This window comes from Seriola lalandi, unplaced genomic scaffold, assembly GCF_002814215.2.
Source record: "Seriola lalandi dorsalis isolate HSWRI2012SDOR001 ecotype SW California unplaced genomic scaffold, Sedor1 jcf7180002054599, whole genome shotgun sequence".
NCBI classification, from domain to species: Eukaryota; Metazoa; Chordata; class Actinopteri; order Carangiformes; family Carangidae; genus Seriola; species Seriola lalandi.
The window spans coordinates 518,666-544,400 of record NW_019525152.1 but is presented as its reverse complement, the minus strand read 5'-3'; the positions used below and the strand labels follow the sequence as shown (position 1 = coordinate 544,400).

At 39.5% G+C, this 25,735-nt stretch overlaps 4 protein-coding genes across 6 annotated transcripts in view; 2 read left to right on the top strand and 2 right to left on the bottom strand.

The window, feature by feature from the left end:
• ntn4 (netrin 4) overlaps nt 1-3,659 on the bottom strand; it is a 24,081-nt gene extending 20,422 nt beyond the window's left edge. The window contains exons 1-2 of the mRNA XM_023419375.2: nt 3,143-3,659; nt 984-1,531 (exon numbers count right to left, since the gene is read on the bottom strand). Coding sequence (XP_023275143.1) covers nt 984-1,531; nt 3,143-3,188 — 594 coding nt within the window. The 5' untranslated portion in view covers nt 3,189-3,659. The remainder of the gene's footprint in view (nt 1-983; nt 1,532-3,142) is intronic.
• Nucleotides 3,660-7,591: 3,932 nt separating this feature from the next.
• snrpf (small nuclear ribonucleoprotein polypeptide F) lies at nt 7,592-10,090 on the top strand. Its single transcript, XM_023419380.2, has 4 exons — nt 7,592-7,739; nt 8,432-8,557; nt 9,328-9,392; nt 9,802-10,090. Exons 1-4 carry the CDS (start codon nt 7,737-7,739, stop codon nt 9,866-9,868), a joined length of 261 nt encoding a protein of 86 aa, XP_023275148.1. The 5' UTR covers nt 7,592-7,736; the 3' UTR covers nt 9,869-10,090.
• Nucleotides 10,091-10,253: 163 nt separating this feature from the next.
• Nucleotides 10,254-22,610, top strand: amdhd1 (amidohydrolase domain containing 1). Of its 3 annotated transcripts, none has more exons than XM_087177411.1 (10): nt 10,254-10,452; nt 11,478-11,584; nt 12,191-12,255; nt 12,353-12,630; nt 12,706-12,931; nt 13,497-13,621; nt 13,726-13,819; nt 13,902-14,062; nt 14,816-14,924; nt 22,378-22,610. In XM_087177411.1, exons 1-9 carry the CDS (start codon nt 10,316-10,318, stop codon nt 14,919-14,921), a joined length of 1,299 nt encoding a protein of 432 aa, XP_087033537.1. In that variant the 5' UTR covers nt 10,254-10,315; the 3' UTR covers nt 14,922-14,924; nt 22,378-22,610. The 3 variants fall into 3 exon arrangements, with proteins under 3 accessions (XP_087033537.1, XP_087033536.1, XP_023275163.1); XM_087177410.1 differs by having other exon boundaries at nt 14,816-14,950; XM_023419395.2 differs by lacking the exon at nt 22,378-22,610 and having other exon boundaries at nt 14,816-15,416.
• Nucleotides 15,748-19,654, bottom strand: LOC111664699 (tetraspanin-9). The gene is made up of 9 exons (XM_023419396.2): nt 19,484-19,654; nt 18,782-18,823; nt 18,350-18,429; nt 17,976-18,167; nt 17,643-17,717; nt 17,432-17,533; nt 17,201-17,332; nt 16,293-16,376; nt 15,748-16,209 (listed from the first exon to the last, which is right to left on the bottom strand). Exons 3-9 carry the CDS (start codon nt 18,410-18,412, stop codon nt 16,138-16,140), a joined length of 720 nt encoding a protein of 239 aa, XP_023275164.1. The 5' UTR covers nt 18,413-18,429; nt 18,782-18,823; nt 19,484-19,654; the 3' UTR covers nt 15,748-16,137.
• Nucleotides 22,611-25,735: the final 3,125 nt, after the last annotated feature.

Below are 25,735 nucleotides of genomic sequence, written 5' to 3'. Positions count from 1 at the left end.
CTCCCCCTCCAGCGGCTCACTGCAGGTGTGTCTCCGCCCTCCTTTCCACCTGCCTTTAACCTGCGCTCCGGCTGTGTTTGGGCTGCAAGACAAAGTGGGAATTCAAACAAGACTTGATACAAATCTGATCATCAAAGAACGCGCAGTAGGCCCGAACGAGGAGCGGCGTGGGCCGAGGCGTTGTTTCGTAGTTTCAGGGGAATAAGTGTGTCGCAATCTGTGTTTCAGGAAGGAAAGAAAAACCTGGTTTTACAGATTCTACTATTCTTTGCACTGAAACTGTATTTACTCCTACTTCCGTCCTCCGTCTGAGGTTTCTCTGATTTTTCAGACGTGGTTGATCCGGTGACACTTGTGGTCACTGCTGGTAGCGGCGGTAATCATCCCTGATTTGTACAACCAGGTACGAGCTTCCTGTCATCTCTCTACTACTTTCTGTACTAAAGGTATAAAAATACTTGGAAAATAAAGTCTGAGAGTTAAGTTGAAGATTAAATGTGTCATCGACCACATCTCAGTCAGAAACACAGCAGAGGCGTAGTTTCTGGTTCCGTTTACAGCGCAGCCGAACAAATGAGGGATTCGTTGCATTACGTTGTTTCAATACAGAAGACTGAGAAAGACAATCAGCAGCGCCATCCGACACGGACACACTAAACCCGTGACTGAATGCTGTTTTTCGTGAGGCGTGTACCAGCCTTTGTCTGATGCAGAATGTCCATGTACGTGCATGAATCATTTTCTGTGAATCCCTGGTGGTTATGTTCGCAATGTGAATCCTGTGTGGGAAAGGTGGACTCCACCAACAAAGGCTACTATTATAGAGAAAGGAAATATATTGAATGCCTGTTGAAGGGTCTAAGAATAGAGAGTGTTGCACATTGTACAGACTGACTTCAAACAGCTTCCGATGACGGCGTTTAATATGATAAAAGGTCAGACATCAGAGAGTCTGCAGTGCAACCACAGAGCCTCCTCCTCACCTCTCCCCGGTTGCAGGGATAAGCCCCCGAGTATTTGGATGTGCAGGTGGCCCCGTCCCGGCCCGATCCTCCCTCCTCCAGCCCGAAGGTGTCGCTGCAGTTGCCGGCGTAGTACTGCAGCATCTTCCACGTTCGCCCAAAGTCCTGCGACCGCTCCAGGGTCATGGCGGCAGGCCTCGGCGAGCGAAACACAACGATGAGGTGCGTGAAGTAGAACTCGGCCTCCAGGTCCAGCTGCACCGTCTCAGACTCCGCCCCCTCAGCCGACTGCCACCAGGTGTTCGGGTGACGGAAGGAGGAGTCGGACATGGCCCCGGCCAGGTGGGACAGGAGCGGCAGGCCGGCGTTGCACTTGGCGCATTTGGCGGCACTGCAGGCCAAGTTGGCGTTGGGGTCGGAGTAGGAGCAGTAGAGCTCGGTGCCGTTGTTGCCGCAGACGGTTTGCGTCAGGACCCGGCGACCCAGGGCTAAGTTACCCATGCGGGGGTTGCAGGCCCGGCTCTCACAGCGAGGAGCCACACCTGCACGAAACACCTCCATCGTCAGACCTGGATGGAGGGAGGGGAAACAAAAAAAAAAGAAAGAGAAGTTTCACGCATGCACTTGGCAAATATGGGCTGCGGTGACATAACAGCTTTGCAGAGAAAACAAGAAAGAAAAAGAGAGTGAGAGCGAGGGTGTCAGGTAGGTTCGGCAAGGTGTGGCACTCAGTAGACCTCCGCTTAAAAGGTCAATCCCCCCAAATCACTCACTTCTAGTTGTATTTGAACATGCAGGAACAGAGGTTTGAGTTATGTGTGAGCGCTCCGGACAGTTCACCTCGACGCCAGGAGAGATGAGTGAGAACATTTTCTGTTGTAATTTAGACGGGTTGACCTTTAAGTTCAAATTTAAAGGAGGAAGAGAAACATATTTTAAAGGCTTAAATCACAATAGAGGAACATTTTAAGGACAACGTCTCGTCTCTCAGCTGATAACTTTGTGATCTTTGTCTAATAATTGACCATATTAACCAATAAAAATGTCTCACTCTGACCCCAGAAATCTTACTTTCTAAGTAAGTTTGGACGTTATGTGAACAGACACACCTGAGTCTGAGTTATAGTAAAAGAGAGAGTGTGTGTGTGTGTGTGTGTGTGTGTGTGTGACAGTGAGTGGGCGAGCTGAGAATGAGAGAGTGACTCAGTGTTGAGTGTGTGGACAAAAGTCAAGTGATTTACCTCGATCGGAAATGTTGTGCAAAAAGGGATAATAGAGGCTTTGTGCACCTGCCTGCCGCAGACTGCAGCCGGCGTGGACTCTGACACACATAAAGTTTGGCAGCTCAGGGAGGATGAGCAGCATTCAGACACCTTCCATACACTTTGTAACCCCCCCCACCCCACCCCCCCAAAAAAAACCCCTGAGGGGCCACAGTGTCATCTTCCTCAGTGGATTTATTATCTCAAACCTGGAGCGCTCTTTGTTTTTCACGTCAAAGACCTCACAGATAGACTCATGTTAAAGCTCGGAGGCTGAACTCATTTTAAAGGACCCCCCCCCCCTTTTTCTCTCAGATGTTGGACCGGGAGTTCATGCTGAATTACATAACGTCTGTAGGTGAGGAGGTCATGAGAGGAGGACTGAAACCTTTTAAACAGAATAATCATTCATATTCATTCTCCCATTGTGCCAGTTAATAGTGGACACTAGAAACTAAGAGAGTGAAATGATGTTATCGTTAACTATTTTTCAATGTACAGATTCCTAATTTAAAAAACCACTGATGTAGATATAAATCAAAAAATATGAACCACAACTTTCATGTTTTTTTAATACAAAACTTCCATCCAAATTAGTCCAAGTTAACAACAATGAGTCTCAGACATGTTGTCTATTGTCCTCTTCTTCCAAGAGGTTTATATGGAAACTGGAGGCTGATATTTTAGTTAATTATTCATAAATCAACTGTAAACTTTGAATATATGTGGCTTCATGTGTCAGAAACCCAAAGCAGAAGCTCAACAAGTCAGAGGTTAAACTGACTGAAAGTCTAGGCGAGTTCTGCATTGATGCACTTGTCCCTGAGCGGCACCAGCACATTGTTGCATCAGTAACAATAACTCTGACAATGAGGATGTTCGATGTGGGGAAATAAAAAACAAAACACACACACTAACCTGCATCTGACAACAGGGCCAGACTGATCACAAATAAAACCCACATATCTCCTCTTGCTGCGGGGATAATCCAAAGTACGAGAGAGGAGGGAGAAGACTGGCACAGACAATCAATCCGCTGGAGTTACACAGAAGTTAAATACGCAAAGATTTCATCCACGATGGTTAAAGTTAAAAAAAAAAAAAAAAAAAAAGATAAGTGCGTAGACTCAAATCCCGTGTGGACTTTCTCTTTCACTCAGCTGCGATCCTATAAGGCGATAATAACTCAGTCGGAGGAAGAAACAACATGATCCCGGACGGTGTGTGATGTCCCGCTGCGAGAGCAAAAGAGCCGAAGTGGAGGATGAGGAGAAGGAGAAGGAGAAGGAGAAGCCCAGCTCGTCTTCTGCTCCGGGACCTGCAGCGTGTTTCATTTCCCTACAGTGTGAGTCCGGCCGCCCGCTCTGCCCCGCAGATCTATTTCTAAGGAGCGCAGGGAGACGGAGAGGTTGTTAGTGACAGCGCCGCGCAGCAGCTCCGCCTCTCCTCCGCGGGGCTTTTCTTTTTTTTCTTCTTCTTCTTCTTCTTCTTCTTCTTCTTCTTCTTCTTCTATGACTTAAAGGAACATTCCAGTTTGTGCAGAGCTGCAGTGGATGGAGCTCACACACAACCTGATCCTAAACACCAGGAGGGGGGGGGGGGCTCCCCAACATGAGGGTCCCGGACCTCCAGGGGGCCTCTGTGAGGAGCTCAGGGAACAGATACGGAGGGTTAATGAGAGGAACACAGGTATAGTTTGAATTTACCCACAAAACATATGATAAACTTTTATTTATTTATTAAATTTTTTTAATCATCTTCTACCATTTTACATCTGCAGTCCTGTGGCAGAACAACACAAAAACATAATAAACACAGTAATCCAAATGTATTTGTACTGCACATTATCATACACAGACATCATTCAATGTGCTTAACAGAAATAAATTAGGTCAACAAGACACAGTTACTACACATAATAACACAGAAGCACATAGTAATAATAGTAATAATAATAGTAAATAAATTTACATAATTGCAGCTCAAAGTGCTTTACAGAAGAAAGGTAAAACCAAAAACACAGCAGCAGACATAAGGGGCAATAAAACTATATTTAAAAAACAGTTTTAAAAAACATAAAAATGTATAAAAGGAATAAAAAAAAATGTATCAAGATCATTAAAGTTGCTCAAGAAGTTGCTTGTCTGATGTGTTGTGAAATATGATTCATTATTAGCTTAAAGGCCCCGCAGACCCACACAGGTGCTACTGTATGTGGCCAGTTACACACCTGCTCAGGTAGTTGTACAAAGATTTGCTGAGGTCATCAATGAGAATGATCAATCTTTAACAGAACTAACAGGAAGGCCCTGAAAAGTAACTACATGGGGAAGTATAAAGTGGAAATAAGTAAAGTACCTTCACTTGTTCATATGAATACGAAGGGTCCAGGACATGAGAAAGTTTGGGACCCCCCGTTCAGACCACGTGGAGTCTGATGAAAAGCTGATGTGGGGCGTAAATGAGCGCTCATATCCACATTTCTGACTAATTGGCTTTGGATGGAGAAATTGCACACACACACACACACACACACACACACACAAAGTGATGCCGGATGAGCTGCTGACGCACTTCGAATTACACCGATTGGTTGCTCGGCTGAACCCGGCCGCGGCCCTTTGTTGACAACATTGTTGGTGTCCATACAAAACCAGTGAAATATGCGAGCCAGTAAATTGCAAGCATTTCGATTCCAGTCCTGCTTTCCACATGACCGTCTGTTCCCAACAATGGCTGCTCAACAGCCCATGAAGAAGAGGAGAGGGACGAGATGAAGGCATTCGCATATGAAAAATGAACTCAGGAGCTTTATTGTGAGCTTTAAACTCCCGCACCTTAGATCCTGGTAATGACAAACTGCAGTTAGTGTCCCAGCCTGCGTATGAGACAGGAGTGTGCAGGCTGCAGGTTGCCCCCCTGTGACCGGTAATGGTACCAAAAAAAAAAGAAAAGAAAAGAAAAGAAAAGAAAAAAGAAGCATTTCTGGGAGGAAATTGTTGCTGGAAAACTGTTCTTTCCGCTCGGGCCCATTTGGGTCAAGCTCCACTGAACACAGCATGGCTTTGGCTTCTCTGTCTGCTGTGTAATCGGACCATGACCTGCTTTCTGTGCATCTGACCCGTGTCCAATAAGCAGTGAGCCAAATGAAACTATCTCACCTGTTCACTTTGTTCTGTCCGTCCTGATTCACTCACCGGCCCCAAGAAAACTGCTCTTTCTCAGGGATTGTTAAAACTCCTTTAAACCTCCTGTTTCCAGTCTTTATGCTAAGCTAAGCTAAGCTGAGCTAACTGCCCGTTGGCTGTTGCTTCATTCAGCGTACAGGCATGAGACTCTGTGGTCGTTGTTCATGTCTTTGTTGTTGTTTTTGTCTCTTTGTGGCTGTTTTACATCTTTATGCTAAGCTAAGCTAAGATGACTGTAACTTCACATAGCGTCCAGACATTAAAGTGGTATCAAACTTTTTTTTTATCTTACTCTTGGCAAGAAAGTGAATTTAGCAAGTTTCCTGAAATGTCAAACTAATTCCTTCAAGCAGGTCTAACGTTTGCCACGTTCATCATCTCAGTGCAGCGTGTTAGCGGCTGACATTTGCTGCCAAATTCCATGACAGTCCATCCAATGCCAGACATTTCAGTCTGGAACAAAGTGTTGAACTGACGTTTCCTTCCCTAGAGCCATGTGGCTAAAAACTCTTACGTCTCAGACTGAAAGTTTTCTGTCAAACACTGAACTTTTGATGAGGTTTATGAGTTCATCCACTCCACAGCTCCACTCCTCTGCAGACTTCAAAGGGCTCTTTGGCATCAGACTGGAAAGATCTGACCGGCCCCCTTCGACAAAGCCGTCTTCCTCCTGATGATGATACCGAGGAGTAAAAGGGCTGCAGCAGAAAGTTTCACAAATTGTAGGAGATAATAATTTGGACTCACGCAGAGCTGCACAGGCTGAGTATCTGCCCTCTGAACCAGGAGGGGTGGGCTTAGACACATTTGGAGGAGACACAAATTTAAAGCCTTGTTTCTAGGCTGTTTCATTAATAACAGTTACTTTACTTATTCAGTGTTATAATTAGATGCCAAACAAACAACTTTAAGCACTCTAATTTCAAATGTTATCAATAAATAGCAGCTATTTGTAACTCCACAAAGCCCCAGGAGCAAGACCCCCATACAATCTCTTTTTGTGTCTTTGTGATTGTTTTACGTCTCTTTGCTGTAGTTTTGTCTCTTTGTGTCGCTTCCACCCCTGGATGCACCTCCTGGCCCTGCCCCTGCCCCTTGACAGACACCTACACCCACATTATCATCATGCCATAAGTGACACGGTGACTGACTAACGGATTGGTTAATTACACGGAGGGCAACTCAAAAGGAGAGGGAAGATAAATAGGCTAAATGATGTAAGGACACAAATATTTCAACCATGCAAAGAAAGCGCCAGTGCAATTTCAGAGGAATTCACTGACAGAACCCAGCCCTTTACTGTAGGAAGTCAGATGTTGGTTTTATTCAGAGTATCAGGTTTGAACTTGTAACAGATGAATGCTTCAACGCAGAAAAATGAGTTAAATCTGCAGACTGTTTGCGCCTGGAGAGAAATAGCTGCCCAGACAGAGAGCCAGCACGACCCAGATATGACAGTCATTTCACTTTTTGCTCATAAACAGGTCAAACTTTTCAATCACTGAATCATTTTTTGGCAGAGTTCATGTAAAATAAAAAACTCTATAGAGCAGATATTGTACATTAAGTATAGTTCTGAATAGACTTCATATGATTTGATTACAGTAATAATGAATATCATACAGTAATATAACGTCATTTCAAACAGCAAATTGTTTCAGCTGTACTTTTACATAGATGGTTTTTTTTTTAACTTTTATCTGCAGCTGATCATATCAAGAATATCTGTCATTTTTAAAGATTTACTGGTACAAGCTTCTCAAATGGTGGTATTTGTTGATTTGTATTTGTTAATTTGTTTGTTTTCTGTGATAGCTAACTCCACATATTTTGATCTGCTGGTTAAACAAAAAACAAAAAACAAAAACAAAATCCGAACAAAACCCAAAAACAAAAACAAAACAAAACAAAAAACATTTTAAACATGTTGAATTGGGTCTCAGGAGATAATGAGGGTATTTTTCACCATTTCTGACTATTGATAACCAAAATAACTGTTGGTTGCAGCTTCACAGTGTATGTATGATGGATTAATATTATGTTTCTGTACGTTTTCTGTGTTAATCATTTGACACAGTAGACAATAAGGGGAACTTTAAATGACTGGCCGCAGTGGCCGCAGTGGCTGCAGTGGCCGCAGTGGCCGCAGTGGCCGGTAGGTGGCAGTGTGTAAAAACACCGAGACTCGTCAGGGGTCAAAGTGTTCCACTTCCTGCGCGGCGGCAAAGCGTGTTCTGGTTTGAGAGGCGCTAACGTTTTTGTGACGAAAAGAAGTCAAACATCAGATTAAGAACGCACGATACGTCTTTAAATTAAACAAAACAATGGTGAGTATGTCTTATTTATGTTTAGTATGAGCTCATTCGATACGTAGTGGGGTTGTTTTTGTTATCACCGCGCAGCGATAGCAGCTTGTTAGCTAGTTTGCGTTAGCTACGTTAGCTTCTCATTCATAACTTCGACTGAATGAATGAAACTCTCAAATTCATGCAAACAACCAGCCTCATGTGTCACTTTTATTTAGTTAAACATATAATAATACTGTTTGTTTATTACACTCATTCGTTTAAAGCGATATTATGGTGCCTTTTGTCCGAGTTGGGCCCGGAGGGAAAGTCAAACCAAACTCCGTTCTTACAATCTTCTAATTTAAGGAGCATGTACTTATCGGCAAAGAGTACGTTTTATCTTCTGCAGAATTTGGTCTTAATTGTACAATTTTTCACAAAGCATTCAGGCTTTGGCAAGCTGTATTCTGTACTATCTGGTGTCTAAAAAAAAGGCATTTTGTGCCTAATTTACTGTTATTACATATCATAGGACGTCACTACATACTGGTTTTCATTTGGCATATGTTTGTGATAGCCACATTTATTTGGCATTGTTCTGCTATTTAGAGAACAATGTGATGTTATACATGAGGTATGATGTTAGTGAATGGGATCACAGGATATATACGTATACTTATCTAATGCAGTCAAAGGGTATTGTAGTAAAGTGTGTCTTTTTTCCTCTCTAGAGTTTACCTCTCAACCCAAAGCCTTTCCTGAACGGCCTGACAGGAAAGCCAGTGATGGTGAAGCTGAAGTGGGGTATGGAGTATAAAGGCTACCTGGTGTCTGTGGATGGATACATGAATATGCAGGTACGCGGCCACTATTAACTAGGTTACATACAATAAAAAGGTTATTTATCAGCCTTGATCTCTGCCATCATGCATTCATGTATGTATCATCATAAAGTTCATGTGTGATTTATTTTTGGTAAACTTTGGTAAACAGCTTCACACATTATTTTCCTTTGGTTATGGCATGTTTACACTTAATTATATTATTATAAAATTGTCTACCTGTATGTATCCACCAGAGATAAATCGCATACAAAATATTGCAAGAGGAATGGTGCATATAATTTATTTGTTTTTGTTGAGACTTAAATTAGGAGTCTTCGACATTAAATTGTGGATTCTGTTGCGTACCGCTTCCCTCTTTGTGAGAGAATATGTAATGTTCTGGGATTATATCATCCCGAACAGTACCATTTCCTTCAGTGGAAACATGTGACCGTCTATGTGGGATGTTTATTTTGTTTATTTGGGAAGTTTATTTAAATTGCACTTAAAACAAATAATTTACACACACAAATTATAAAGTGCTTCACAAAGAAAAAAAAATACATGTACAAAATCATAAATTCATTTGTGAATTTTTATCAAATCTTACCAGCAAACATACTTGTTACATATGTATTACATGCATATACTACTACACACATAAATACACTCATGCTGACAAAATAAAAGACCCTTTCCATAAAAATAAATTTTCAGAAACGATTTTAAACAAAGGTATTACCTTGAAAATACACCTTTTACCGTTGCCCTGTGACCTCTATATTTACATGTTTCCCTGACAGCTGGCAAACACAGAAGAGTATGTGGATGGAGCATTGGCGGGTCATCTTGGTGAAGTGCTTATCAGGTATGTTTTAATATCTATTCATCTTTATTACGCAACCAGGAAAGTAGAGGTTCTTTTATGAAGTAATTGTTACTGTTCATTAAAATGTTATCGAAGGTAAGATTGCGAGTATCTTTAAGAAACCTTGCCAAGAAAGATTCACACAACCAACAAGCCTAGATGTGCAGCAGCACGATGAAGTCTGTCTGCTCGAATGCAGGAGCAGATTGTTTACAGAGGAGGTTCTTTTCATGACCTCAGGCTTTAAGATCCTCAACTACCGTAACTAAGCTGTGTTAATAATTAATGTCTCATTTTTCAAAGAAATCAGTGGTGGAAGCAACAGAGCGCTACATGATCGACAGTCTTTTCCCCCCTGCAGCCAGTTGTGACTGTACCGCGTGTTGACAGGTGTGTTTCATCCCCACAGGTGCAATAACGTTTTGTACATCAGAGGTGTAGAAGAAGAAGAGGAGGACGGAGAAATGAGGGAGTGATGTCGGTGTCTGAGTGTGACTGTACCTTGTAGCTGAGTTAACGTGTGTTTGTGTTTTCACCATGTGAAACAAATGAATGTTTGAGGGTTTTTTTGGTTATTTTTTCAAGCATTTTTGAAAATGATTCTTTTTTTTTTTTTTTTTTACTGTATGTGAGGCCAATTTTATGTTGTGACATTGTGATACAGACACAATAAAGTGATTATTGTACCCTTTCTTAAACCTGTTTTTGCATTTTTTTTAAATCATGTGATGTCTGAACTTGTCTCTAATAATTAAACCGAACAGTGCAGAGATATATTCCCTAGTTACATGGTTGTCTGTGACAGAAGCACCACCCCTCTCTGTGCACTTTAAACTCTCCTGAACAAATATTTGCCTCTTCTCAAACTAGTTTAAAGCCAGTCACTCTGAAGTAAGTGTCTCCGCTGCTTTGGATGAATCAAAATGTCCAGCAATCACAGATTACTGGTGAAAAATGCCAAACAGGTGGTTCTGATCTGCAGCAATGGAGAGAAATACCTGAGCAAGCATGGGCTGCAGAATCTTTGTGTGGTTGAAAATGGGAGCGTAGTGATAGGGAGGTAAGTTTCCTAAACCAGTGTAAGTCGAATTAGATTGAAGAGAAAGAATTCATTATTACATTTGCATAGAGCCCCAAGAACAGGCGTCTGATCCTCATACTGTGTGATTAAAAAGACAAAAGGATAGCATAGATGTTTGTTTAGCATGTTTTGACAGTGAGTTAAATATTGAGTTAATATTGTTACAAATGACTTTAATTCTCATTAATGTAGCTGCTCTTGGATCAGCCGAGAGCTCTGGTTGAAAGTCTTTTACTCTGCAGCGTCCAGGACTTTTAAATCAAGGCTCTCTGGTGGCTCCCAGAGGCTCAGTGACTCATTACAACCAGAAACCTGTTTTATTTATACCACTTTATTTCTTCTATTTTCTTACAAATGTATAGAATCTTTGTGTTATTATTCAGTCAATTACCACTTTCTATTTCAGGTTTTTATTTTGACGAGGTGTCGGTGCAAATTTTTATTTCTGTAACGTTACTTTAATTATTCTTTTTTACCACTGAATGAATGAATGAACATTTTCATTGTGTGTATAAACACATATAGAACCAGATGCCATAAATTCATATAAGACGGGACTAGAGATCTGTGAATACATTAGCAAACAACTGATAAAGTCCAACAATACAAACCCAACGGAAGCATCTTTTACAGTTTAATCTTTCACAGATGAAAACATCTACTATTTAGTGCAGAAAAAGTCTGGATAAATACTAATTTAAAGAATCCATCTTGTCTTCTCTTCAAGGCTTTTCAGTCGAAGTTTTTCAGAGTTTTGTCAAAACATTTAATGGAAAATTAACTTTCTTAAATCATCATTTGTATTTCCTTTCCACTAGTGGAGCAGAAAAACAAAAGAAGCAAAGTTTGGCCTGATGATGGTTCCAGAGGAAATGCCATGTTGTTATAAGAGTCACCCTCTGTGTGGCGGCAGGTTTAGGAGCTCAGCTTTGTTCAGCCTTCAGTTCCATGTCGTGCTTTAGAGTGAACGTTTACATTAAAGCGACTCGTGTGTCTCCATCCAGCGATGGGCTGATTAAAGCCGTGGGTCCTGCTGAAACCATCAGAGCTCAGTACGCAGGAGCAACGTTTGATAAAGTGATTGATGCCACAGGAATGTGCGTCCTGCCCGGTGAGTTTCAGCTGTGATTTGTGTTGATGTTTTCAGCAGAGGCAAATTATTTTCTATGTCAACATAGAAGCAGCATTTCTGGACTGTTACTCAGGACAGTTTCCTTTAGTGTTTCCTGTTTATGCTTCTGCTCCTTTACTTTCTACACCTTATTACACTTGTCTGCTTCAGCTGCTAGTTACTTTACAGATGAATATTTAACATACAAAATACTGGATACACTTATATAAATATAATGCAACGTTTTCCCCTTATAACTACAGTTCAACCAAACAGACATTTCTCCCCTTAAATTCTCAGATAGTTTCATTTGGATAACTGTAAAATAAAATAAAAGTGACACCTAATTACATTAAAAAATATTCAAATTTGTGTAGCAGGACTTGCAGGTTTTCTTTTTTTTTGTCTCCTGTCAATCATCTCATGACCCCTCAGATTTATCTTGTGGCCCTTTGGGGCCTGTCCCATAGGTTGAGAACCCCTGGAATAAACTACACAACTTGGTGGTTGCAGTAGTTCTTCAGTAGAGGATCTGAGCACTTCCACTGCTTTTTATTCAATAGCATAAAATCTAAATCAGTGATTTCAACAATCTTCTTGTTTCAGGTTTGGTTGACGCCCACACCCATCCAGTCTGGGCTGGTGACAGGGTGCATGAATTTGCAATGAAGGTGAATTATTAAACACAAAGTATTTTCACTATTTTCCCCTCACTTCCTCAACTGCATCTAAACTTTTGGTGAAATTCGTGTTTGTTGATACCTGCAGCTGGCGGGAGCCACCTACATGGACGTGCACCGGGCCGGCGGAGGGATCCACTTCACGGTGGAGCACACTCGAGCTGCCGCAGCCTCGGACCTTCTGTCCTCCCTGAGCGGCAGGCTGGTCCGGATGCAGCGAGCTGGTACCACGCTGGTGGAGTGTAAGAGCGGCTACGGCCTGGAGCTGCAGACTGAGCTCAAGATGCTGGATGTGATCGAGGCGGCCAGACGCGCCCTGCCCATCAACATCTCCTTGACCTACTGTGGAGCCCACGCAGTGCCCAAGTATGACCTATGACCTCGTCTCACACCACACCCTGCAGTGTAACCGTGACTGTGTCTGTGTGTCTTTGTGTGCAGAGGGAAGACGGTTGCAGAAGCCACGCAGGACATCCTGCAGGTTCAGCTGCCACGGCTGAAGCAGCGGATGTCTGCTGGGACTCTCAGCGTGGACAACATCGACGTGTTCTGCGAGCAGGGGGTGTTTGACCTCGGCTCTACTCGCTCCATCCTGCAGGCCGGCAGAGACATGGGCCTCAACATCAACTTCCACGGAGATGAGCTTCATCCCATGAACTCTGCTCAGGTGCCACCCACTCACTAAAGCTAAGAAATGCGGATTGACCCACAATGTAGGATTAGTTTATTAGTTTCATCCATTATTTAATCAATTAAAAAAAAAAATCACATAATTGTTTGTGCCACAAAATCTTAAAAAGAAAAAGGTGAAAATGCTCCTCACAAGTTCTGAATGTCTTCAAGTAGACAACAGTGAAATCTGAATGTTTTTTGAGGCTGTTAAACGATTGTTTTCATCAGTAATGTTAGTAAATGCAGAAGTACGGCTCTAACTAATGATTATTTTCATTATTGATTAATCTGCAATTATTTTTTAAAAATTTATTTATTTGTTATTTGGAAAATGAGCCCCGGAAAGTGTCTTTAATGGTTTATTTTGTCCAAACACTCGTCTAAAATCCAAATATATTAAATTTACAAAGATATAAAACAGAAAAAATCATTAAATCCTCACATGTAAGATGCTGAAACCAGAGAATATTTGGTATTTTTCTTTGATAAATGATCCTGAGTGTGTGTGTGTGTGTGTGTGTGTGTGTGTGTGTGTGTGTGTGTGTGTGTGTGTGTGTCAGTTGGGAGCAGAGCTGGGAGCCTTGGCCATCAGTCACCTGGAGGAGGTCACAGACGAGGGGATCGCTGCCATGGCAAAAGCAAAAACCGCCGCGGTCCTTCTGCCAACTACAGCCTACATCCTCCGGTAAACTGACACACAGATACTCCCACACACCTGTGTCATGGCTGTGAGATGTCTAATAATCCCTGTGTGTGTGTGTGTGTGTGTGTGTGTGTGTGTGTGTTCAGGCTGCCCCAGCCTCGGGCCAGAGACATGCTGGAGGCGGGAGTGATCGTTGCCCTCGGCAGCGACTTCAACCCCAACGCCTACTGCTGCTCCATGGTGAGTGCGGAGAGGTGAAAGCACGTCTGTGTCTTCTCTGTCTCTCTGTTAACCCCTCCCCCTCTCCCGTGTCCTTCCTCAGCCAATAGTCATGCACCTGGCCTGTGTTAATATGAGGATGTCCATGCCCGAGGCTTTGGCCGCGGCCACCATCAACGCCGCCTACGCCCTCGGGCGCTCCCACACACACGGCTCCCTGGAGGTCAACAAACACGGAGACCTGCTGATCCTCAACACCACACGGTAAATCAGGACAGTCCCGTGTGTTTATGGGTCTGTAACATTTTGTGTGTTGACATCAAGGAGATGTAGAGATAAATTCTAATGATCAGTGAATGTTAAGTTGTGAAAAGTACAATTACTCAAGTTGTTTAAGTAACTACAGCAAACAAACGAGATGTTGGGTAAGAGAAAGGCGACTGACCTGCGCCAGACTTTACATTATTCAGTTTTGTGTTCATGATGACAGAAATAGGGTCTTTGAAGGCCTGTCTTCCCTCACTATGCACAGCTTCCACTTTTTACCAACAAAGTCGTCATTAAACTAAAGGCAGAGCGCGGATCTGTGGATCAGTTTCCACAGAGAACAGTTTAAACATCTTGTTTAAACACCACAGTTCATATGCAGCTGCTGCAAAAAGCCCCGTTTCCCCTGAAACAAGTCACTGCAAAGCTGCTGCTCATGATGGAATTCAAGCGGCTTTGGATGCACTTCACAAAACGTCCAATAGAGGGCGTCACTGAGAACAGCTGACTCCTCTGTTCAGATCAATCCAGGTGAATGTGATCTAATACAGAAAATCAGGAGAGAAGAAGTGAGAGCATCTCGATCGAACACTGAACCTGAGCTAAAGTCATTGAATTGATTTTTACTCTTATGAACGACTCTGACTCACTTGTGTTTATTCGTAGTTTGATAACCGCATGCTTCATGAGTTTATATGAAATACTGTATGTGTGTGTAAAACTGATCATCTCCTGTATGTTCAACTGCAGGTGGGAACACCTGATCTACCAGCTGGGAGGACACCAGGAGCTCATCCGCTACGTCGTCATCAAGGGCAACGTCGTCTACGACAATGACAAGACCATGGACTTATAACCAGTTAAGACTGATTCAGATTAGTGAAGGTACAATCAATGAATGTGTAATCACAGGCTCAGTATTTGTTGTAAAAACTAAAGGGTGCAGTACTGGGTAATTGTGTTGACGATATTTTTCTTACTGTGTAATTAAAGGGTAAAAAAAGGGGAGAGTAGCCAAGCTAGTCATTTTTATTTTAATTATTTTAATTACACGGTATTATTCCTCCTTAATAACAATACAAACAAAAAGCTGTATTGTGTTATTAATTCTCCCCAAACATCAGCTCTGTATCTTTGTCCCCTGCAGGTATCCAGTAATTAAGTATAATTTATTTCTCTGTTGCCAGTAGAAACCAGTGTGTTTGATTTAAACAAGTTAACAGGCTGTATCAGAAAGCGTTACCGTAGTTACTGAGATGTCAGTGTTCAGGCCCCAGTGAATCAATGTTATTATCTGAACTGTGAAACCAATGTTCTTTTAGATAAAAGTCACGTTACTTGTTGACTGAAATCACGTCACTCAGAGCGAAACATACCTTCTTCTTCTGTGTCTGTAAAATCCATTAAGTCAAACTTATCTCAGCAAAGAGAAGAATTTCATTATCACCCCAGAAAGAGCAGGTACAAATATTTTGCACCTTACGTGATCAAAGAGTTTATTGATGTGACCTCTGTTGAACCTTTCAGTGACCCGATGGCCGCCCTGTTTTTATCTGTGTAATCAAAGGACGTTTGACCGTCGCGGTGAAAACAGACGCACAAGAAAACAAAAGTAATGAGGTTGATGAGTCGAGTGATTATTGTTTCTATCAGCTGAGAGGAAAAACATCATCACGCCTGTGAAGAGTGCACTCTGCTTTTATTGATCATGTTAGTACACAATGCTTGTTTCATCTAAATGGATCTTTAGATATAATTCCACAGGCGTCACTTAAAAACCAAAACGTTTTCTCTTCGTGTTTCTTCTCGGTCGTTTTGACCAAATCTTCAGTCCGACATTTCACATGAAAACACTCATTATAGTGTGATTAAAAAAACCAAACAATTAAACCATAAGAAAAACTAGTTCCAATGCTATTCACAACAATAACTGATGAAAACATTATAAAAAGGCTGTAGTGGCACACACACGATAACTGACTTATTGTGACTATAAACAATAGGTAAGAGTAACAGGCATGACAGAGGTGATATATTTTATGTACCCGATATTAAACAGTTTGAAACGACCATCAGGCTTCATACTTCTTCCCTGCCCGGTGGATCTGTTGGTAAAGCGTCATGGAGAAAGCCATACCCAGGAGCTGGGGAAAAGAAAAACACATCATTACTTCGCTGATCTGCGTTTTCTGTTTCGGAGTTTAGCCCCGTTTTCCCGGCTGCTTACCTGTATGACCAACACACACATAGCGATGGTTCCCAGAAGGTGTTTGTTGTCATCCAGCCACTCCTCCACCTTCTCATAGCAACCCTGAAAACACACACAGCAACAGTACATAACATTGTGTACAACATACGCAATGTAGAAATGATCGGGACAGAGCTTTGCATGATTTCTCAAGTCAAAATAGTTGTTAGGTGCCTGTGACCACAGAAACAATTTTTTACTTGCTGAAATCGTTCCTCTTGTTCGTACTCGACATTAAAAGATCTCTTTCAAGTACAATCCAAAGTTCATCTGAAGGTAAAACAAGGTTTCAGCGGTCTGAGGTAATCACAACTTCCAAATTCAGTTTTCTTACTGTAAAAAATCTCTATCTCTTCACTCAACAGCTCAACAGGGGGAAAGGCTCCAACTACTGAAGCATGGGGAACATTTACAGCAATGCACATATACGTGCATGTGAGTGCTGTTTTAAGACGGACTTAGAATCAGAAAATACACTAAAACTAATTTAAAAGTGATGATCTGTGACGGCCTTTACATGAAATCTTGTCTCTAGTATCAGAGTACATATTAGCAAAAGTTAAACCAGGTAAAGACAGACTGGTTACAGAACAAATTCCAACAGGAAAAAACACAATATAACTGCACAACAACTGTCAGCTTTTCTCCGCTTGATAAGAATCAGCGGTAATAAATTATTGGAGCCGAGTGTGAAATTATATTGTGTTTTCTTCTTAAAGTTTCAAACAATGTGAAAGCGGTGGATGAATACATATTAGGTGCTCATGTGATTATATCTGGCAGCAGAGTTTTGGATCAATTCATCGTTGGTTTGCTCTTCTCATGGGATTTTGTCGGCAGTAAGAAAAACACAGAACATCACCAGACGTATGAAGTTCACGACTGACCCGTGTCCAGAAGGCGTTGGAGGCGTTGCGGCCGCAGCCCGGGTAAATCTGCTGGCAGCAGCGGTCGGGGACAACGTGATCCTGCAGGGCGGTGTACCAGTCGTTGTGGTTCATCACTCCACAACATCTCCACTGGCAAACAAGCGGGAGAAACGGAAACAGTCAATTATTTAAAAAAAATAAACTGCACCACAAACTTCATTTGCAGTTACTAAGTGACGTGGATTATACCTCTCCCTGTATGGTGTTCCACGCATCCTTCAGGCCCGCGTTGTTATCCGTGTAGTACAGCACCAACCCTTCCTTCAAGTCCCGTCTGGCGTTTTCGCTCACCTGGCCGGAAACAGAGGCGGACAGGTGGATTATGTAACATGTCGCAACACTCAGCCGCGGCGGCTCGGGGATCGTCGATAAACATGAATGTTCCTTTACACGGTCTTACCTTGTCGGTGTAGACGAAAAACAGGATGAGGAGGATAAGTTCGGCCAAGAGGATGATCAACAGAACGATGAAGAACTGGGAAAAGAAACCCCCACAGGAGAATGGATGATGAGAGGCGAGATACACTACTGTTGCTTTCATGACAGTTTAATAAGATAGTAAATATAAGATCCAACTTAGAAATACGTATTAGCTTTTAAACGCAAAGAAAATTTTACTTGGGGTTTGTTGAGAGATCTTTACTAAGTTTCTATAAGGCTGAAGTGTGAAGACAATCCAACTACTTCTAAACAACGCCACACTGATGCACTATGGGTACTGTAGTGCGCTCACGCTCAGCAGCAGGCACTTGTTCTCCTTGATGGCACCCAGGCAGCCCAGGAAGCCCGTCACCATGACAACGGTGCCGAGTGTGATGATGAGGTTGGCGGCGGAGAGCGACGGGAAGGAGGGCGACAGGGTGGCGAAGCTGCCCTGAGAAACCGACAGCCACACGCCGACACCGAGCAACCCGCACCCACCCAGCTGAAAACACACACAGGAAATTCAGACACTTCCTGCCGATTCAACGATAACGAAAAGGCCTTTAATTTGTCTAGTGATGTCATGACTGATTCACGGTAACATCTAAATTTCCTGACTCTTTGTGTGTGTGTGTGTGTGTGTGTGTGTGTGTGTGTGTGTGTGTGTGTGTGTGGAATAATTACCCAGAAGAGCAGGTTGAAGAGAAAGAGCATGTATTTCACGCAGCAGATGCAGCCGCGAGCCATGACTGAATTCACAGGCACTGCAAAAAAAAAACAACAAAAAAAAAACATGAAAAGACAATATATAAGTTTAACAGAAAGAGTTTAACAAAGTGATGAAGTTTCTTACACTGGCTGCACATTGAAATCAGAGTTGGTGATTATTTAAATGTATTATTGTCTGTAGTCCGTCAAACTTCAGCATTATGCAGGAATAAATTAAACGATAAATATGAATTTTTATGATATCAAACCACATCATACATCATAATAAGTGGGTAGAATGAGGGGCAACATTTCTCATCTATTGTTTGTATCACCAAACAAACCACGTTGTTCCCAATTACATCACGTTAACCGCAAACAGTCACGACCAGGAAGAGATCAACTCACCACTTCAACAAACAGGAGAACAGAGAAGCTCTAGTTTCGAACCTGTGACACAAAAGGCACACAGACATTTATACACTACTGTACATGTGTAACATTTATCATTGAAAGTAATGCTTTAAACTAATATCAGGCGATATATACCGGCTCAACATCTCTATCTAACATTATTTGGCTTTAACATGTGTGAAGTTTAACTGTTGCTACTTTTTTAAATGCCCTAAAACTCATTCATCTAACTGTTTAAGGTTTCATGTAAAGGCAACAGGTTTCATCTTACTAACAAAGTTACATTTTAATTTGAAATTAATAATAAAAAATGTCTCGAATAAACATTTTGATTTGTCAGTGTCCCATAAAACACGTGACAACAAGTGTTTTTTATATTCCATCATCATCATCATCATCAGACAGAGTGAGATTCTGTTTCTCCAAACGATCTCTGCTCCCGACGTGACGTCACTGCAATGAACTCTTCTCTGCGGTTTTTTTTTTTTTACAAAAGTTTGCGACAAACTTGACAAAATACAAACACACGCCCTCGTTAAATGCGCTAATTTTTTACAACAAATCCCGTTGGTGTTCGCCTACATGCAGCTAAACCACTTCCCCCTGCGACTCAGGCCGTGATTGTTTTCATGTGCATGTCCCTCGGAGATGAGACAAGGGGAAAAAGAAAAGAAAAAGAGGGGGATAGTTTCCTACCGTCGGCTACGAACTGAAGCTCATCTTCCCGCAGAGGTTTAGAGTTTCACCCGCAGACACGTGCGCTGCTTTCCCTCACAGCATCACTCGGTATAAAAACATAAATCCGACGGTTGTAAAGTGTGGACTGAGCTTTGAAGTTTCGTCGATGGCTGGAGAGGAGGAGGAGGAGGAGGAGGAGGAGGAGGGGACTGGGTTGGGAGAGGGGCGGAGCACGGAGGAGGACGGAGCCGGAGTGGAGGCGTGACTGGCGGTGGTACAGAGAGGGACCAGCCGGTCGACGACCCGGGCTCTGGCCACATGCTCCTGGGTTGTGCCTGAACCAGAGACAGTATATAAAAATGGACGTCTGGAAAACAAAGCCAATGATATTGATATTAACTATAATGGCTGAGGACTATGAAATATGAACTCTAATGTTTTAAAAATATTGACAATTTGTTACAGCTACAGTGGAGTCCAAAAGTCATGTGATTGTATGTCTGACATGGGGCAGAGAGTGTAATAAGGGAACCAGGAAGAGCTTAGCTGATAAGACTGAACAATGTTATTGCCACAAGTGTTACATTAAAAAATACTATATTATCATATAAGAAACTATGTCTATGTTTGGGAAGAGAAGATCTTCACGTGTGGACACTGCAGGTGGAGGTGGTGCAGGGCCTCCATCATCGCTGCAAGAGGTTGTAGGTGTCCCGAAAGATCCAGACTTATAATAGAGAGAAATCATATCAATATCATATTGTAGAATATAGAGAAAAAGACAAAAGAAACAGCACTCTGGATATCTGAAGTATGTATATCAGTTAGCAGCAGATGTTTTTAAAAACTAAATTATGTTAGCTGAAGCTATACGTACGTGTATATAGGCTCAAATTAGGGTCAAAATGATTTTGAGCTTGTAAAGTGATGTTCACAAATTATTCCAATGTTTGTAGTTGTAAATCAACCTTAGTGAACCTGTAAGATAGATCTGCTTGAGAAATTCAAGTTTGCGTATGTGAAACAATTGCGCTTGAGACATTTGTATTTGTTGAAAGTCTGAATCAAAACTCAACAAATGATCAGTGTTGAGGTTGAACAAAGCCAGTGTAAAAGAAGACATGGATTTGTCAGTATTTGTGTCGCGATACAGAGCAGAAAACTGTAAAACTGTGGTCAAAACACTGCGGTCCCACAGTCTGTGACACTGAAGTGACGAGGGGGGCTAGCTTGCTAGTATTAGCATTAGCAGCAACCAATAGATTGCAAATAAATAATGGTGGGCTAGCTAGCATTTGCATTAGCACTGATCATGAGGATTAGCTTCTTTTCTACAATAATGACATTGATTACAATTATAATGCTAACAATGATATACAATAAATAAATGATGATAATGGCGGTACATGTGCACGTACAGTATATAGAGCTGCCCCCACATTTTCATTAGATCCAGCATTAGCAGCTGGCTTGCTGGCATTGTTCATTGATGAATGAATTTAACGATTTGATTATAAGATTGCAAAATGTCAAGTGGGGCGGCTAGTTTGCTAGCATTAGCAGCTGGCTTGCTGGCATTGTTCCGTCATTAATGAATTTAACAATTTCATAAGATTGCAAACTAACAAGTGGGGATGCTAGCTAGCATTAGCATTTTTTTTTCATTATTGGTGACAAAGTGCATATAAAGTGAAATTTTGTTTGTGATTGTATATAATAATAATGACAATAATAATAAAAATAACAATGATAATGATTATTGATAACAATTATAATGCTAATAATGACAAATTATAATTGCAATAAATGATAATGATGATAATAATTAATATTTAATAAATAGTATGTTTCTATGACTTTTTATGCCTTACTAAACTATGTCGTTTTATGATATTTTTATGCCATACTAAACTATGTCGTTTTATGATATTTTTATGCCATACTATACTATGTCGTCTGATGCCTTACCATACTATGACGTTTTTATGAACTTTTATGCCTTAATATAATATGATGATTTTTTGACGTTTTATGCCATACTATACTATGACGTTTTTTCATATTTTTATACCATACTATATTGTGACTTTTTTTGGCGTTTTTATGGCTTACTATATTATTTTGTCTTATGACTTGCCATACTATGATGTTTTTATTACCTTTTACGCATTAATATACCAAGATGTTTTTTTGACATTTTATGCCATACTATACTATTACATTTTTTGGCATTTTTATGCCATAGTATAGTTTGATGTTTTTTAGCATATCTATGCCTTATTAAATTATTTCGTCACATGCCTTACCATACTATGACTTTTATTTGGCCTTTTATGCCTTAATATAATATGATGTTTTTTTGACGTTTTATGCCATACTATACTATGACATTTTTAGGACTTTTTATTCCCTACTATACTATGTCGTTTTTATACCTTATTTTACAATGACGTTTTTATGACTTTTTATGCCTTACTATATTATTTTGTGTTATGCCTTGCCATACTATGATGTTTGTATTACCTTTTACGCCTTAATATAATATGATGATTTTTTGACATTTTATGCCATACTATACTATGACATTTTTTGATATTTTATGCCTCACTATATTTTGACGTTTTTTGGCATTTGTATGCCTTATTACATTATTTTGTCTCATGCTTTGCCATACTATGATGTTTTTATGACCTTTTATGCCTTAATATAATATGATGATTTTTTTACCTTTTATGCCATACTATACTATGTTGTTTTTATGCCTCACTATACTATATAGTTCTTTTGACTTTTTATGCCATACTATACAATGACGTTTTTATGACTTTTTATGCTTTAGTATAGTGTGAATTCTGATTGATCACTTCTTGTTGTCTTGGATAATTCTTCACCACAGTCTCTCTATACCTCAGTTCATGCCTGTTCCATTGCTGCTGCCTGCTCCTGCTGGAACTGACTGCTGTGCTGCCATTTCCAGCCACTTCACTCACCTGCTGCTCCCATTCAGACAACTCACCTGCTCCACACCAGCCATCCACCTCCACGCTCCTCCTGCAACAACCTGGATCCTTCCCCCCCAACCGTCCCCCAGAACTCTCTCCCTTATTCACTGAACAATACCCAATAAAGATTTGTTATTACTACACTACTGGTTGTTTCTGTGTCTGAATCTGCACTCGGGACCAAGCAGTATTTGAACCATAAAGTAACAATGACAGTTTTATACCTTACTATACTATGATGTTTTTATTATTTTGAATGCATTAATTTACTATAACATTTTTATAAATTTTTACGTGTTAGTATACTACTACATTTTTATGCCTTACTATACTATTTTTTTTTCTTTTTATGCCTTACTATACTATGGCATTTTTATGACCTTTTATGCCTTAATATACTCTGTTTTTTTGACGTTTTACACCATACTATATTTTTATGACCTTTTATGCCAATGATGATTTTTTGATGTTTTATGCCATACTATACTATGACGTTTTTTTGGCATTTTTGTGCCTTATTATATTTTGACGTTTTTGGGCATTATTATGCCTTACTATATTATTTTGTCTTATTCCTTGCCGTACTATGATGATTTTATGACCCTTTATGCCTTAAAATAATATTATGTTTTTTTTACGTTTTATACCATACTATACTATGACGTTTTTTGATATTTTTATGCCATACTATATTATCTTGTCTTATGCTTTGCCATACTATGATATTGATATGGCCTTTTATGCCTTAATATACTATGATGATTTTTTTATGTTTTATGCCATATGACGTTTTTTCTGAATTTTTATGTCATACTATATTTTGATGTTTTTTGGCAATTTTATGCTTTATTATATTATTTCGTCTCATGCCTTGCCATACTATGACGTTAATATGACCCTTTATGCCTTAATATAATATGATGATTTTTTGATGTTTAATGCCATACTATACTATGACGTTTTTTGATATTTTTATGCCATACTATACTATGTCATTTTATGATATTTTTATGCCATACTATACTATGTCGTTTGATGCTTTGCCATACTATGACGTTTTTTTGGCCTTTTATGCCTTAATATAATATGATGTTTTTTTGACGTTTTATGCCATACTATACTATGACATTTTTTGATATTTTTATGCAGTAGCATATTTTGATGTTTTTCGGCATTTGTATGGCTTACTACATTATTTGTCTCATGCATTGCCATACTATGATGTTTTTATTACCTTTTACGCCTTAATATACCAATATGTTTTTTTGACATTTTATGCCATACTATACTATGACTTTTTTTGATATTTTTATGCAGTAGCATATTTTGATGTTTTTTGGCATTTGTATGCCTTATTACATTATTTGTCTCATGCATTGCCATATTATGATGTTTTTATGACCTTTTATGCCTTAATATAATATGATGTTTTTTTGACGTTTTATGCCATACTATACTATGACATTTTTAGGACCTTTTATTCCCTACTATACTATGTCGTTTTTATACCTCATTTTACAATGACGTTTTTATGACTTTTTATGCCTTACTATATTATTTTGTCTTATGCATTGCCATACTATGATGTTTTTATTACCTTTTACGCCTTAATATACCAAGATGTTTTTTTGACATTTTATGCCATACTATACTATTACATTTTTTGGCATTTTTATGCCATAGTATAGTTTGATGTTTTTTAGCATATTTGTGCCTTATTATATTATTTCGTCTCATGCCTTACCATACTATGATGTTTTTATGACCTTTTATGCCTTAATATAATATGATGATTTTTTGACGTTTTATGCCATACTATACTATGACGTTTTTTGATATTTTTATACAATAACATAATTTGACGTTTTTTGGCATTTTTATGCCTTACTATATTATTTTTCTTATGCTTTGCCATACTATGACGTTTTTATGACCCTTTATGCCTTAATATACTAAGATGTTTTTTTGACGTTTTATGCCATACTATACTATGACGTTTTTTGATATTTTTATGCAATAGCATATTTTGACGTTTTTTGGCATTTTTATGCCTTATTACATTATTTTGTCTCATGCTTTGCCATACTATGATGTTTTTATGACCTTTTATGCCTTAATATAATATGATGATTTTTTGACGTTTTATGCCATACTATACTATGACGTTTTTTTATATTTTTATACAATAACATATTTTGACGTTTTTTGGCATTTTTATGCCTTACTATATTATTTTTTCTTATGCTTTGCCATACTATGACGTTTTTATGACCCTTTATGCCTTAATATACTAAGATGTTTTTTTGACGTCTTATGCCATACTATACTATGACGTTTTTTGGCATTTTTATGCCATAGTATAGTTTGATGTTTTTTAGCATATTTGTGCCTTATTATATTATTTCATCTCATGCCTTACCATACTGTGATGTTTTTATGACCTTTTAAGCCTTAATATAATATGATGATTTTTTGACTTTTTTTGATATTTTTATGCGATAACATATTTTGACGTTTATGGCATTTTTATGCCTAACTATATTATTTTTTTTTATGCTTTGCCATACTATGACGTTTTTATGACCCTTTATGCCTTAATATACTAAGATGTTTTTTTGACGTTTTATGCCATACTATACTATGACGTTTTTTGATATTTTTATGCATTAGCATATTTTGACGTTTTTTGGCATTTTTATGCCTAATTACATTATTTTGTCTCATGCTTTGCCATACTATGATGTTTTTATGACCTTTTATGCCTTAATATAATATGATGATTTTTTGACGTTTTATGCCATGCTATACTATGACGTTTTTTGATATTTTTATGCCATAATATTTTTTTGATGTTTTTTGGCAATTTTATGCCTTACTATATTATTTTGTCGTATGCCTTGCCATACTATGATGTTTTCATTACCTTTTACGCCTTAATATACCAAGATGTTTTTTTGACATTTTATGCCATACTATACTATTACATTTTTTGGCATTTTTATGCCATAGTATAGTTTGATGTTTTTTAGCATATTTGTGCCTTATTATATTATTTCGCCTCATGCCTTACCATACTGTGATGTTTTTATGACCTTTTATGCCTTAATATAATATGATGATTTTTTGACGTTTTATGCCATACTATACTATGACGTTTTTTGATATTTTTATGCAATAACATATTTTGACGTTTTTTGGCATTTTTATGCCTTACTATATTATTTTTTTTATGCTTTGCCATACTATGACGTTTTTATGACCCTTTATG